This window comes from Dama dama, chromosome 24, assembly GCF_033118175.1.
Source record: "Dama dama isolate Ldn47 chromosome 24, ASM3311817v1, whole genome shotgun sequence".
Classification (NCBI taxonomy): domain Eukaryota; kingdom Metazoa; phylum Chordata; class Mammalia; order Artiodactyla; family Cervidae; genus Dama; species Dama dama.
The window spans coordinates 62,147,304-62,161,438 of record NC_083704.1 but is presented as its reverse complement, the minus strand read 5'-3'; the positions used below and the strand labels follow the sequence as shown (position 1 = coordinate 62,161,438).

At 57.6% G+C, this 14,135-nt stretch overlaps 1 protein-coding gene across 1 annotated transcript in view; it reads right to left on the bottom strand.

Annotated features, from left to right (window-relative positions):
• Positions 1 to 14,135, bottom strand: part of WNT7A (Wnt family member 7A) — a 64,851-nt gene that overhangs the window by 41,549 nt on the left and 9,167 nt on the right. Inside the window, exon 3 of the mRNA XM_061127602.1 lies at positions 930 to 1,201. Coding sequence (XP_060983585.1) covers positions 930 to 1,201 — 272 coding nt within the window. The remainder of the gene's footprint in view (positions 1 to 929; positions 1,202 to 14,135) is intronic.

Below are 14,135 nucleotides of genomic sequence, written 5' to 3'. Positions count from 1 at the left end.
CTTCCTTCCCGGGAGGAAGAGAGCGGCAAGGGCCATGATCAGAACACAGGGGCCCACTGCCAGCCCACGCTGTCCAGACCCCAGGCTTCACATTCTGGCTTTGACCCTGAAGAGCCCGTCAGTCAACCCCTGTGTGCCTCAATCTCCTCATCTGCAAAATGGGGTAACAGCGCTGCCGTTCACAGGGACGCCGTGAGGAGGGAGGGAGAAGACCACTTGCCCCTAGACACGCCCGAGCAAACCAAGGCAAGCCAAACAGGCAGCGCCAGGCCCCCTCGCCAGGACATGTGATTGAGCCCCTGGAGTAACCTTCTTTCTCTTTGCCCTCTTGCACATTTTTCAAGAGTCATTGGTAACGACCAGTTTTAAAAACCAACAGGGAAAAAATGAAGTGCTTGTGCATGAAAATCTGAGTCTAAAACCAGAGGAGGTGGCTACCCTGGGACACTGCAGACTGTCTTCCAAGCTGAGCCCAGACTCTTGGAGGACGTGAGGAGGCAGTGAAGAGGGAGTGGTCGCTTCCATCATTGTAAGCTCCAGATCTTGGTTAAGCGGACCAAGGATTCATTACCAGCCCCGGCAACTACCCCATGGGAATGACTTCTACTGAACTCACCTTGACTCCCGAACCGCCCCCACCCCACAATCTGAGTTTTTACAGCTGATTTTGTGGATCCCAGGATGAGAGTTCACATCCGCCCCTCGTCCCATCTTGCTGAGTTACAGTGTTCTAACAGGGACACAATTACTCAGCCTTGCCGTTCACTGATAAGCGTCATACCACACAGAACCCCAACCGGCAGCAGATCAACCGTGGACTCCAGCTGAACGAGGCTGAGGGCAGAGCCCCACGGCCCACCGCCCGACCCCCAGCCCCAGACGTTAACAAAGAAGCCAGAGCCGCCCGGCTCCCCTCCCCGGCTGCCTACCTTTCGGCCTGCCTCGTTGTTGTGTAAGTTCATGAGAGTCCGGGCATTCTGCTTGATCTCCCGGGCATCCACAAAGACCTTGGCGAAGCCGATGCCGTAGCGGATGTCGGCAGAGCAGCCGCCCCACTTCCAGCCCTCGTCCCGGTGGTACTGGCCCTGCTTCTCCTTGTCGCAGCCGCAGTCGCTCAGGTTGCCCTGGGTGCAGGCCGCCGTGATGGCGTGGGCCACACCCGCGGCAATGATGGCGTAGGTGAAGGCGGCCTCCCGGCTCCCTGCGGGGACAAGAGCAGAAACACTGGGCTCGGGTCTGGGCGTCCGGGGTGAGGAGGGAGGCTGAGCCCTGCTGGGGTCCGCCAAGACCAACACAGCGCCCGGCACTCGCCCCCAGGGCCCCCCATCACTTGCACCCCCATTCAATCCCCAGTCACTGAACACCCTCGGGAGCCGGCAGGGGCAGCGGAGGAGGGGGGGCACCTGCTTGCCTGGCCCCTGTGACATTAGAGGAGGGACCCCCACCATACCGATTACCACCCACTCTCCACGCTGACGTGGCTGCATGCACGGCGTGCACACACGCACACGCATACACATACACACAGAGGACCTGGTGACCGTCAGGCAGCACTTTGAGCACCCGCAGTGCGCAGAGGCTCTGGAGCCACAGGCTTGGGCCGAAACCCCAGAACATCAGTCTCTGCTCTGTTACTTTCAGCCGCCGCCACCCCTTCCCTGGGTCTCGGCCTCCCCACCGTAAAGTGGGGACCCAGCCACAGTGCCTTTCTCGTGGGGACCCCAGGGAATAAGAGATCAGGGTTTATTACCAGTGTCTGGTGGTGGAAAACACCTGCTACGAGGTTGATTCAAGCCTGTGAAAGTGAATGGAGAGTGAGGACTCGACGCCACGCGGAGCCTTCAGGTAACTGATGAAAGGACCTTCTATAAAACGTGGTGTGCAAATTTATACCTACACTTTAATACATATTTTATTGTTATTTTTTGAACAATAATATCTAAGTAGAACTCTACCAAATATAATAAAAGCAACTCTTCAGTCAATAAGTAAGTAATCTAAGGATTCAAAAAAGAGAGAGAAAGAGAGAGATTAGCGTCTGTCTGCAGCTCTGGGCACCCACCTGCCCGCAGCACTCCTGAGTCTTGCTCCCGCTGCGCCCGGGTCACCTGTGGTTCAGAGGTCCGCCCCACGAGACTGTGAGCATGTGCAGACAAGGCCGGGACCTGCGTCCTCAGCCTCCGTCTGACGTGGCCATCAGGGCTGGGGGAGGGGAGAGGGACCGCCCGCAGGGACGGGAGGACAGGCCGGCCTCGGGAAGCAGGGTCCTGGGGACCCCACTCACAGTGGCATCGAGTCCTCACTCTCCGTTCACTTTCACAGGCTTGAATCAATCTCGGAGCAGGTGTGCTCCACCATCAGACACTGGTATAAACTCTGACCTCTTATTCCCTGGGGTCCCCATGAGGAAGGCACTGTGGCGGGGTCCCCACCTTACAGGGGGGAGGCCGAGACCCAGCGCTGAGGGGCCGCTTCCCCACACGCTTTCCCAGCTACGTGGAGACGGGGCCTGGCCGGGAGGGCAGCTGGAGGCCCCGTGGAAGGAGGTACGTGGGCCCAGCAGGAGGGCGCTGGGGTGATCAGCGGGGCACGAGGGTCCTGCGTAGCTGGGGGGCAGGAGACAGAACCCAGCGGGGGAGCACTCGGGCTGGGGACCCAGCCTCCCGGCCCCTCTGGGTCTGAGAGCAACACCAACTGCCCGGGAAGGAGAGGAACCCAGGCCCCCGTGTGGTGTGGGCGCTCAGAGCCAGGGTGGGTGGGGGTCAGGGGAGCCCCCTGGAGGAAGAGCCCCCTGGGGGCGGAGAAGCATTTCAGGAACCGGGGTGGGGATGATGGTAGCTGAAGCAGGGGCCGGGGAGGTGGAGGAAGCAGCGACCCCCAAGATGCTTCAAGCCCCAGGTCACTGTCACCTGACTCTGGGAGACCTTTTCTCATGCCCCCCACCCAGGCTGCCAGGACATGAGCACCCTGCCCCCCAGCCACCTTCCCCCGCCAGCCCCCGCTCCCCCAACCCTGCAGATACGCAGGCCTGTCCACCTGCCAGACCCACTGCTTCACTGTGCCACGGCCGGACCCTGGCATTCCACGACAGCCCTGCTCACACAGGGGCTCAGAGCCCAAACGCCCGAGTCCAAACCCCAGCTTGGCCACGGAGTGCCCGCGATGCGAACAAGCTCATCCTTACCCTGAGGCTTAAGCTCCAGCTCACACTACCGAGCATCAGACCCAGAAGGAAACAGCACATGGGAGCAGACAGACAACAGTGAGGTCAGAGCCGCACAGACAGCAGAGAATCACCAGGTGGAGGAAACACAGAGAGTAAGACGGGGAGGAAAGCCCTGTTCCACCACTTTCGAGCTGTGTGACCTCAGCCGGGTCACCTAACTGCTCTGTGCTCCAGTGCCTCCGCTACAAAACAGGAGAAGGACCACCCACTTTGTCAGGGAGGTTGAGAGGACTTGCTAGAATTAACAAAGAATTTAGCAAAGAGCCTGGCGTGAGAAGGAGTGTGTTAGTTGCATTTGACTCTTTGCGACCCCATGGACTGTAGCCCGCCAGACTCCTCCGTCCATGGGATTCTCCAGGCAAGAATACTGCAGTGGGTTGCCATTTCCTTCTCCAGGGGATCGTCCCAACCCAGGGATCAAACCCAGCTCTCCTGCATTGCAGGCAGACCCTTTACCATCTGAGCCACCAGGAAGCCCCGGGTGAGAAAGTGACCCCGGGTATCAGATTGATTACAATTCCTACTGATGATAGTAGTTCACAGTCCCTTAGGAGAAAGTTGTGAGGTAAGGAGGAGGAGTCCAGTTGTTGAAGAAACCGGGGCCGAGAGAAAAGTCTGGCTCGCTCAGGCCACTGAACTGGTGGGGTGGCAGCGCTGAGCTGTGCAGACCGGGAGCTGTCCCCAGTGATCCAATGACCGCAAAGGGCACAGGCCCGGCTGGCGGCCTCGGCAGGTGAACGGACACTGTGTCTCCTTTATCAGCCCCAGAGCAGAGCAGCAAATTGAGGGGGGCCTGGCCTGCCACTTGAGACTTGCCCTGCCCCCCAGGTTCCTCCCTGGGGTGGGGCGGGGCTGGGGACAGGGGGCGGGGTTGTCCCACTCCGTGGGCGGGGCCGGGGACTGGGGGCAGGGCTCTCCCACTCGGGGTCCCCGGGCCTCTGAGGCTCCTCTGCAACATGTGGCAACCCAGAAGCTCAGGGAGGACACCTACCCAAACGCAGGAGCGATGCGGATGGCTTCCGTTCCCACCGGGATCCCCCCAGCATATCCCGGATGGGTGGGAGAAGGGCGACTACCCCTGCACACACACAGCTCCCCTGAGTTCAAGGTCACGCCCTGACCAAGGTGAAGTCTATCACGGGCCATGGCCTTCCCCCCACTCCCCGCCCCCAAGCTGGGCCTCACCTCTGCACCCATGGCCCCCAGGAAACAAAGGGACCATTACTCTTAGCTTCCAAGCTCCCAAGACCCAGGTACTGGATGCTCAAGTCCAGATGTGGAAGGGCCGCTGCTGATTCCTGCCATTGACCTTGACCTAGACCTTGCCCATCAGTGTGAGACTAGGACTGCCCAGTCCCCCTATTTCCCCCTCCTCACTGACCACCAGGGAAGCTGCCCTGGGCAGGGGGCTGGCGTGTAACTCCTGTCAAGCCTATATACCTGTCGAGGCCTCTATTGCTCCCTCTCTGAGATGGGTGTAACAGCATCTATGAGTCATGGGCTGGCGCAGGGCTGACTCACTGCGCCCGGCATGGGGTGACTGTTCCGGACACAGTTGACACTGCCGCTGTGACTGTTATTAAACATCTTTCTTAAAAGAATATACGTGTTGGGCTGCGCTGGCTTTCAGCTGAAGCACGCGGAAACTTTAGCTGTGGCATGTGAGCTCTTAGCTGCTGTGGGCTCTTAGTTCTCCGACCAGGGATAGAACCCGGGCCTCCTGGCACTGGGAGGACAGAGTCTTAGCCACTGGACCACCGGGGCTGAAGGACACGGCTGCCCCATGTGGAGGCCAGTGTGTGGGAATGACCCAGCATCCGGCTGCCCGGCCAGGCTCAGGGTTACCTGCCTGTCTGGCTCCCACTGTTGACAGCCCCCACGACAGCGTGTGAGGGAGGGATGAATGAACGAGCAACTCCACCCTGCCAGAAGCTGGGTGACCCTGGGCAAGTCACTGAGCCTCTCTGAACCTCTCTGTCCGTATCTGTGAGTCTCACCCACCCACCTGGCCCGTGGCCAGCGTGTGAATAAGCGGGGGTGAGTATTATGATAATTGTAACAGATGGAATCCCAGGCCTCCCGGGAGGAAGGGAGAGAAACTTCCCCGCCTTGGCGTTCTCCATTGCCCTCCTGCCGTGTTAGATTTGTCTGCTGGCTGTTGCTCACACTGCACCGACCACTCCTGCTGTCTCTGAGCTTCACCCCCTGCAAGGCAGCACCGTGTCATATCCTGAGGGGCTGCCGTTGAATGGGTGCTCAGTATGTCATCTGTTTAATGAATGAATGAAGGCAGGCTCCCAACAGTGGCCAAAAGCTGAAGAAGCTTCGTTGCGTGCTTTTTACCGGCTTGGCGCTTTGGGGAAGAGGTCTGCTCAGCTGTGGGTGGGGAACCCAGCTGACCGGGGTCCAGAGAAGCTCTGACCCGGCAGGTGCAGGGCAGGGATGGGCCGCACCTGTTTGGCACAACCTCCCCATCCCCCCACTCAGGGCTTCGGAACAGAGTCTGCCCGAGGCCTGGGGTTTGGGGGCTTTTGGGGATGCAGGGAGAGGCTAGAAGGAAAGGGACCTTGGTGAAGCACCTGCTCTGCTCCAGACCCACACTTGAGGCTGTTTCCCAATGGCCCTGCGGGCGGCCACCATTCTCCACAATGTTACCGAGGAGGAGGAGACCGAGGCTCTGAGAAGCAAACTAGCCTGGACTGCGATTCCGGGCCCTGGCCGGTCAGCAGGGTCCTCCCCCAGCCCCGGCCCCCACCTCCCTTCCTGGCTCTTCACCGCATGGGAAAGCCCACGGTTGAGATTCCTTTGGCATAAGGCATCGACCCCGATCAAAATGCCTTTATTTCTGCCATTCAGTGGTTATCGGTTAAAACATCAATAAGTCACTGACAAGACCCATTCAAATGGGACAGGATGCTGAGAACAGGGTTGACGGCAGAAAGAAGGTAGACAAGGATCCCCAAATCTTAAAACCTCAGACTCTCCACGTAAGAGGCCACCTTAAATGCCTCCTGCCCACACGCCCTCCGCCCACCCCAGGCGAACAGCAGTTCCTTATTGTGTCTGTGGGTAACTGGGGCTCGGGGAGCGGACTTGCCCAGGGGCAGCCAGGATGCCAACCTGGAGGTCACAGACAGCCTCGAAGGACTCCCCCGACCCCAACCACGTGCGTACTCCCAGGACCACCCCTCTCTGAGCCTGGGGAAGGCCCTCCTGTGGGGAGGTTTCCTGAAGCTGCGTAGGTGTGTCTCACTGGACGTCTGGGAGGGGTCCTTGGGGGTCTGCTTTACTGCTGCAGAAACAGGATGAGGTGGTGACCCAATAGCACCCACTTCATAAGAAGAAAAGCAAAGTCATGAAATGCTAACTGTCCACCAGGCTCTTTCCTAAACACTCAATATAGATCAACTCGCCTCATTCTGGCAAGAACTGCATGAGGTGTGCAGTGTTGTTATGTCCATTTTACAGATGTGAACACTGAGGCCCAGAGAGGTGGTGTGCTCTGACGAGGACCCAAACCTGGTCAGCCTGGCCCCAGAGTCTGACCCTCTCTCCTGCCTTAAGGTCAGGACACCCACTCCAGTCCTACCGACCCCCAGCCAGGCTCCTTCCAGATTCTTCCTCGTGGGGCCAGTGGGCTTGGCCATCGCTAACCATCCCCACCAGGGGCAGACTCGGCCCCCTCTCACCTCGACCACCCCCCTCTCCCTCTGGTCCCTGAGCAGAGGAAGAGCCTCCATCTGCCCTGCCTCTCCTCCGCCCCCCGACCAAGCCAAGGGCCCTGTTCCTTCACTCCACAGCTATTTCCTGAGCACCTCCTGGGTGGGGGTTTTACTATGCAGGGGCTGAGGACCCTGAGAGGAGGGATCCAGGCCTGGCCTCGCCTTCTGGGGGACAGACAGCAAGATCGCATCACTCAGTGGCAGGCCAGGACCCTGCAAAGTGTAGGACAGGAAGGTGACAGGGGCAGGGAGCTCTGGGGCGGGGCTTCTGCCCAGGGAGAGAAGGCTCCCGGCCACCAGGGTCAGGTGGCCCTGCCCTGGCATGGGCAGTGGTGGGAGCAGGCAGGGGAGGAGGTCCTGCCAGCCCTGCCGCCCGGCCTGGGCAGAGGGCCCTCTGTCTTCAGAACCAGAGAAAAGTACCCCGTGCCACAGACATAAAGCCCAGGGTTCCTCCTGGAGCCAGAGCTTCACAGAGGCCGGGAGACTTGCCCAGGTCACCAGTGACTCAGTGAGACCTGAGGGTTAGAGCCAGGGTCTCCTGGCTACGAGCAGGAATCCCGCCCTCACCTCCACCTCTGGCTCCTCCACTAGGCCACCTGCATCTCCAGGTAATTTTCCAGCCAGAAGCCCAGGTGGCCTCAGCTCCAAACTTGGCCATGATGGAGCGTCTTCGTCCCTCCTAGCTGCTCCCTACTCAGTGGGGTGACCCTAAGCAGGGACTCCAGCTCCCCAGCCTCAGCCTCCCCACCTGGGAAGTGGGAACCGCCCAGAGGACACAACCCAGCTGCCCTGAAGATGAAACGAAAACTCTGTGTTCAGAGAGGCCCAGTTCCCTGGGAGTTTCTTCATAAAGACTGGAGTTATCAGGGAGATGAACCCGGGGAGCCCACCTGACGCCCTCCCTGCATTCCAGCTCCGTAATGATCCCGGCGGGGACAGAGGAAATGAACTGGTGTCCAAGCCTGCCCGAAAGATTCCATTCCACCGCCCTGCGCAGCCGCTGCAAATGGTTTGCACCGGAATATTATCTGGGTGTATTTACGGTATCTTACTGGAAACCACAAAGTGCACTGTATTTTTTTTTTTTTTCTCTCTTTTGCTATTTAAAGCCGATGGGTCAGAGAATGAGCAATCTGCAGTGACACCGGCGGAAATATATGATGATTTGGAAAAACAGATGGAAAAAGGTGGCCTCTGCCAGCCCGTGGCATGGCGCTCACAGCCCTCTGTGGGCTCAGAAGGCCACACCTGGCTGTCTCCGAGCCGAGGAACTGGGGGGCCTCTGGATGAACGGAAGAGTGGGGGTTTCAGGGGCACGTGTCTTGGCTGAACCCGGCTGACGGGACGGGCCCTCAGAGCTGACCTCTGGCCCCCAGCCTCTGCCCTTCTCTCCTGCCTCCATTGCAACCAAGCATCTCCTCCCAGTGAGCAAGGCTGCAGCGCACTGCTGCCGCTCATCAAGGGTCAACAACAAACCTGCAGAAGATTATTCAAACACCTGAGTTGGTTTTTTTTTTTTTTTTTAATACTTGTTCACTGCAGTAATTTGGCCCATAGGTATATCAGAATCTAATTCGAAATAGCCATACGATTGATTGATACTGGCTCAGATGGTAAAGAATCTGCCTGCATTGTAGGAATTCCTGGGTCAGGAAGATCCCCTGGAGAAGGAATTGACAACCCACTCCAGTATTCTTGCCTGGAGAATCCCATAGATAGAGGAGCCTGGCGGGCTATGGGGTCGCACAGAGTCAGATACGACAGAGCAGTTAACACACACATGCGTACTGTATTTTCCTGTGATTTAACTGTAAATACATTTACAAAAAAAAAAAGAAATGCTCACGGCATTCCTTCCTTCCTCCAAGCCTTTCTGCCTTCAGCCTGCAAATACCCTTCCTCTCCCACCGAGCTGGTGACAGGCCTTGTCGCCCAGTGGTCTCAGAGCAGGGTCTGGGGCAGGGAAGTGCCGATCCAGCTGGGTTGACATCCCAGCTCCACTTCCCGGGGGTGGGGCCTGGGGTGAGTTGTCTCAACTCTCAAGGCCTCAGTTTCCTCCTCTGTGAAATGGGAATAATAAAGCACCTGGCTCTTAAGGGTGTTAGGAAGATGAAACAAGCCAAGGCACCAGCCACCAAGCCAAGAGCATGCCTGGAAGGGGTGGGTAAGCAGTGGCTCTTCCTAGGAGGGTTAGTGGTTACCATCTCCCTCAAGGCGCAGCTCGGGGTCCCCTCTGAGGGGCCTTCCTGACATCCCCTCCGTGGCTTGTGGCTCAGCACCTTCACCATCCTTATTCTGGGTTGAATTCAAAGATGAGTTCAACAGAGAGGACCCAGATTACTCATCTGCGACGCCTCGGCAGCTGAATGAATGAGCATGCGTGTAAAGGCGTGTGAGAGTGTGAGAGTGTGTCTGTCGACCAGAGGAAAGCTGGCAAGAGAACATTTTAACAAAAGAGTCATCTCAAAGAATAGTGTCAGGAGAGCTAAAACCCAGGATGAACTGAGGCTTGCAAAAAAAAAAAAAATGCACACGAGACAAAAAGTCCTTTGTTAGCTGCGTTCTAAACAAGAATAGGGAAAGAATAGGTCTTTTGCTCTGGCAAGATGGTGTATTGTTAAGAAATGGCAGAGAGAAAGTGGAGCTGGCCCACCCCTTGCTTCTGTGTCACTCTGGAAAGGTCTTCAAATCACCCCTCCAAGCGGTCATCCGCTCACCAGACATGGGCTCCATCCACCCGCCCAGATGGGGGGAAAGATGGAGCCATTGTGCAAGGCATGCGCATTCCCAGACTGGGACCCTGGGCCCAGCGGGTCACCTAGGGGAGAGGGGCGAGCTGCTCTAGACCACTCGGGAGAAGACGCAGTGAAGCGGGTCGGGAGCAGAAGCCCAGAAACGCATCCACGTTGCCCGGCTGGTAGGCAGAGGAGGGTGGCCCCCAGCGCCTGAGTCCTAGGTCACCAGTGCCCTTCCCTGGAAAAATTCCGCAGGGGCGTACCAAACAGGAGGTCGTGAGTATTTGAAAAAGAATGCAGCCGTCCCCAGGAGCGCATGTCAGGAAATCACCGTTTCTCTGTTGATGATAATGCTGGACTCCTAGCAGATTTCTATATGTGCTAAGAATCTGATCATTCCCACATCCTGTCTCTTCCCCGGACACAGGGGAGAGAGAGGGGCTTCGGAGAGCTCTCCCCACCCCCATCCCCTGGCAGACCCTGTGGGAAGGATCCTTCCCCACCCCTGTCTCCAGCCCCTTTCTGTCCCCCGCCCGCCCCCCAGCATCCAGCCGGTGCCCAGGTCACTCTGCCCCCCCCCCCCCCACCTGCTCCACTCTGGCCAGGGTCACACCTGCAGGCCTCCTGTGACTGCCCCTCCCCACCACGCCCTTCCTCTCCCGGGTTGCGGCAGCCCATTTTAGGTGACCCAGCGGGCAGCCTTCCATGCGGCAGCCCAGTGCCATCCGCCTGGTGCCCAGCCCTCTTCTAGCAGACTCCCAGGGCACACTTCAGCCCCGACTTCGCTGTCTGTTCCCAGCAGACGGTGGGCACCCGGAGGGCAGGCCCGGTGGCCAGTTCATCAGCCGCTTATCACACAGAAGATTCCAGTAAATATCTGTGGGGCCAATGAATGAATGAGTGGGTGGACACGAGGGCGGGGGAGATCCACGAGCACTTAACTCACATGAATTCAACCAAATGCACCTAAAGCAGAAGTAAAGTTAACATACTGTATGGGTGGGACGGTAGCCTGGTGCAGCCGCTATGGAAAAAGAGTGTGGAGAGTCCTCGGAAAACTAAAAATAGGGACTTCCTGGTGGTCCAGCGGCTGAGACACAGTGCTCCCAAGACAGAGGGCCTGGGTTCCATCCCTGGTCAGGGAACCAGATCCATGTGACACAACTAAGCGTTCACACGCCACAACTAGAGACCCTGCATCATGCCACAACCAAGACCAGGCACGGCCAAATAAAGAGATAAATATGCTTCTAAAAAATTAAAAATAGAACCAGCATATAGCAATTGTACTTCTGGGTATGCAGCCAAAGAAAATGCAAGTGCTAACTCAAAAATATTTGCACCCTCAAGTTCATCACAGCATTATTTACAATAGCCAAAACATGCAAATACCCTGAGAATCTATTGACAGACGAATAAAAAAGTAATACATACATACATATAGGGGTGTGTGTGTGTGTGTGTGTGTGTACATGAAAAGAAGTGAAGGTGTTAGTCACTTAGTTATGTCTGACTCTTTTGTGACCCCATGGACCTAGCCCACCAGGCTCCTCTGTCCATGGAATTCAGGAAAGAATACTGGAGTGGGTTGCCATTCTCTTCTCTATGGGATCTTCCAACCCAGGGATCGAACCCAAGTCTCCTGCACTGCAGGCAGATTCCTTACTATCTGAGCCACCAGGGAAGCCCACACATATACATATATAAATATATATATACACACACGTGTGTATGCATACAACAGAATATCATTCAGCCACAAAAAAGGAAGGAAATCCTGCCATCTGCAACATCCTGGACGGACCACGAGGGCAGAGAAAGACAAACACTATATGATCTCACTTATATGTGGAATGTTGAAAAAAATACTGTGTGAATACTCTGCATACAGCATATCTTCATTCTATCTGGGGTACATGTGTTACACGCACACGGGAATGTTTTCCTGTACTTGTATAGAGAACCAGGTATTCTGAATGTTGCAGCTGATTTAAGGGACTTTGGAGAACGGCGCTGGGTGGAATGGATCTCACTGTCCACGTCCACGTCAGACACACCCTGCTGTGCCCTCGGGGAAGGGTGCTGGACGTGGCGGCAGGTGAATACAGTTCCGGTGGACTCCTGGTTAGTCCGAAAGCCCTGGGATGAGCATGGCCCATCCATGAGGGTCCCCAGAGCACTGTTCCCTGGGGTGGGTGCCTTGGAAGAGCGGTTCCAGCAGACTGTCAGTGAGCCCAAGGTCTGGGGAGAGGGGACGCCCAGGGAAGCCTGCTCAGGGTGCTCTCTTGTCTGCAGGACTTCTCAGAGCCTCTAATGCAGGGAGTACAGCATGCTGAGTTCCCAAACTGATCATCCTGGGAGCCTTCCTTTTGACCCCAAAGCGGCAGGTGGGGGTGGGGAGGGCTAGAGATCTGTGTTCTCCAGAAGAAACGCAGTAACAGGTCCTCCTGAGTCTCGCCATGGTGGGGGGCGGCCTCCCCGAGGCAGGGACCTAGACAACACTCCTTCCACCTGAAGCAGTGCAAACGTGGGGACAGAGCTAACAGAAAGCTGGGCTGAGACAGGTCAGAACGACCACAGGCAGGACTGAACCATCAGGGCTGCGTTTCGGCTCAGAAACGGAAAGCATTCGCTCCAAGAGGACAGGGTGCGTCCCCCGTGTGCGGTGCACCCAGACCTGGGGCCTGAAGACGAGCAAGACCCTCGAGGGCTCAGAGCGGCTGGACACGGAGGGCGGAGTGGAGCGGGCCTGCCTGGGAAGCAAGCATGTCTCCACGTGTTTCCCGAGCACCTACTGGGTGCCAGGCCCTGGGGTCACACAGAGAAGATGGTTGACAGGTCCATGGTCCATGGACTTCCACACGGCCGGGGACTGATGTCAGACACATGCAGCCTTCCCAAAGCACACAGTCACTTCTGAAAGTGGTAAGTGCTGTCAAGACAACAGCATGGAGTGACCTGCGGGGGAGGCTGTCACGGCCAGGTGGTCAAAGGCCTCCTGGAGGAGGTGGCATCTGGGTGGAGGCCTGCACAACGCTGGGCTATGCAAGGTCCCCACCACCGCTCAGCAGCTTGGCCCTGTCGCCCTTCTGCTCTGACCCCTGTTCCAGAAGGAACTGGGGCAGGGGTCTGCGCCGGTACCCCGGGGGGCCCCCGCCTCAACTGAGTTGCCCTGGAATAGCAAGTGATGCGAAGAAAACCACGGAAGGCGGGGGGCAACTAGGGACAGCAGTCTACACTACACAGCAGGTCCTGGTGAGCGGCGGGCATGTGAGCCGAGGGTGGAAGGAGCAGAGGGCGTCCAGCTTGGGGACCAGCCGGGGCAAAGGCTCTGAGGTGGGAAGGACTTGTCATGCATGAGGGTCGTGGGGGAGACAGGGTCAGGATGCAGGTCACAGAGGTCAGCAAAGCACCAGGGGAGGGTCAGCATCTTGTTCTCAGAGCAACAGGAAGAGTTTTACAAAGGGAGATGCCGTGGTCCAAGCAACCTAGAGGATAGGCTTTGCGGGGGGCTGTGTGGTTGGGGGTGGGGGGCAGTGTATTAGGGGCTGATGGAGTTGGGTGACAGTGCTCTGAAGATGGAGGTTCGAACCAGGAGATGATGGTGGAGGTGGGAAGAAGTGGACAGACTGGGCAATGTGCTTCGTAGAATCAAAATGACGAGCTCAGGTTAGAAACGGGAGCGACAGCCTCTCCCCTGTCTATTCCACATCTTCTTGTCCTGGGTTAACCAGGAATAAACTCCAGAGTGCCCCCAGTTCCTTGAGTGTGTCTTCATGGCAGAGAGGCACGGGGGCCTCCTGGGAGGGTGAAGGGACGCCCCCGATGGCCCAGACCCTCCGAGCGCCAGGGCCTTACTTCCAGGAGGTGCTGCTGCCTGCCCCCTGGCAAGGGGGGCCGCGGGACGTGGACACCAGCACTCGCTTGGACACCCCACAGCCCACTGGCACAACCAGCCTCGGATCCTCGGCGGCCTCGAGAGTCCTACAGTCTGTTAGGACCACACAAAGAAGAACCTCTGCAGCTACAGGAGACTCGCCACCCGTCCCAGTCTTGCCACAAAGCCGCCACGTGACATGGTCAGCCTCCACCTGGGGCTGAGTGAGACGCAGGTGTTAGAAACCAGTGAGGTGATGGGTGAGGAAGGGCTGCCTGGACTCTGCCCACCCCCCGTCAATGGTCAGTGAGAAGGTGAAAGGCGGGGGTGAGGCCCCAGGTGGCCCACTCTCCTCGGGGTCCTGCCCAGGAACTGGGATGCAGCCCTCACCCCCTACCCACGACACGACACGACCACGTGCAACCTGATGGAAAATGGGCGACAAGAATGAATGGGCAAGTCACCCAAGACTAAACCTGCTCAGACAGCAAATGCAGGAAGAGATTGCAACCCGGTGACTTCAAGGACATGCAAATCAGGATGACGGTGAGAAAGCATTTCACATCGCCCCGCAG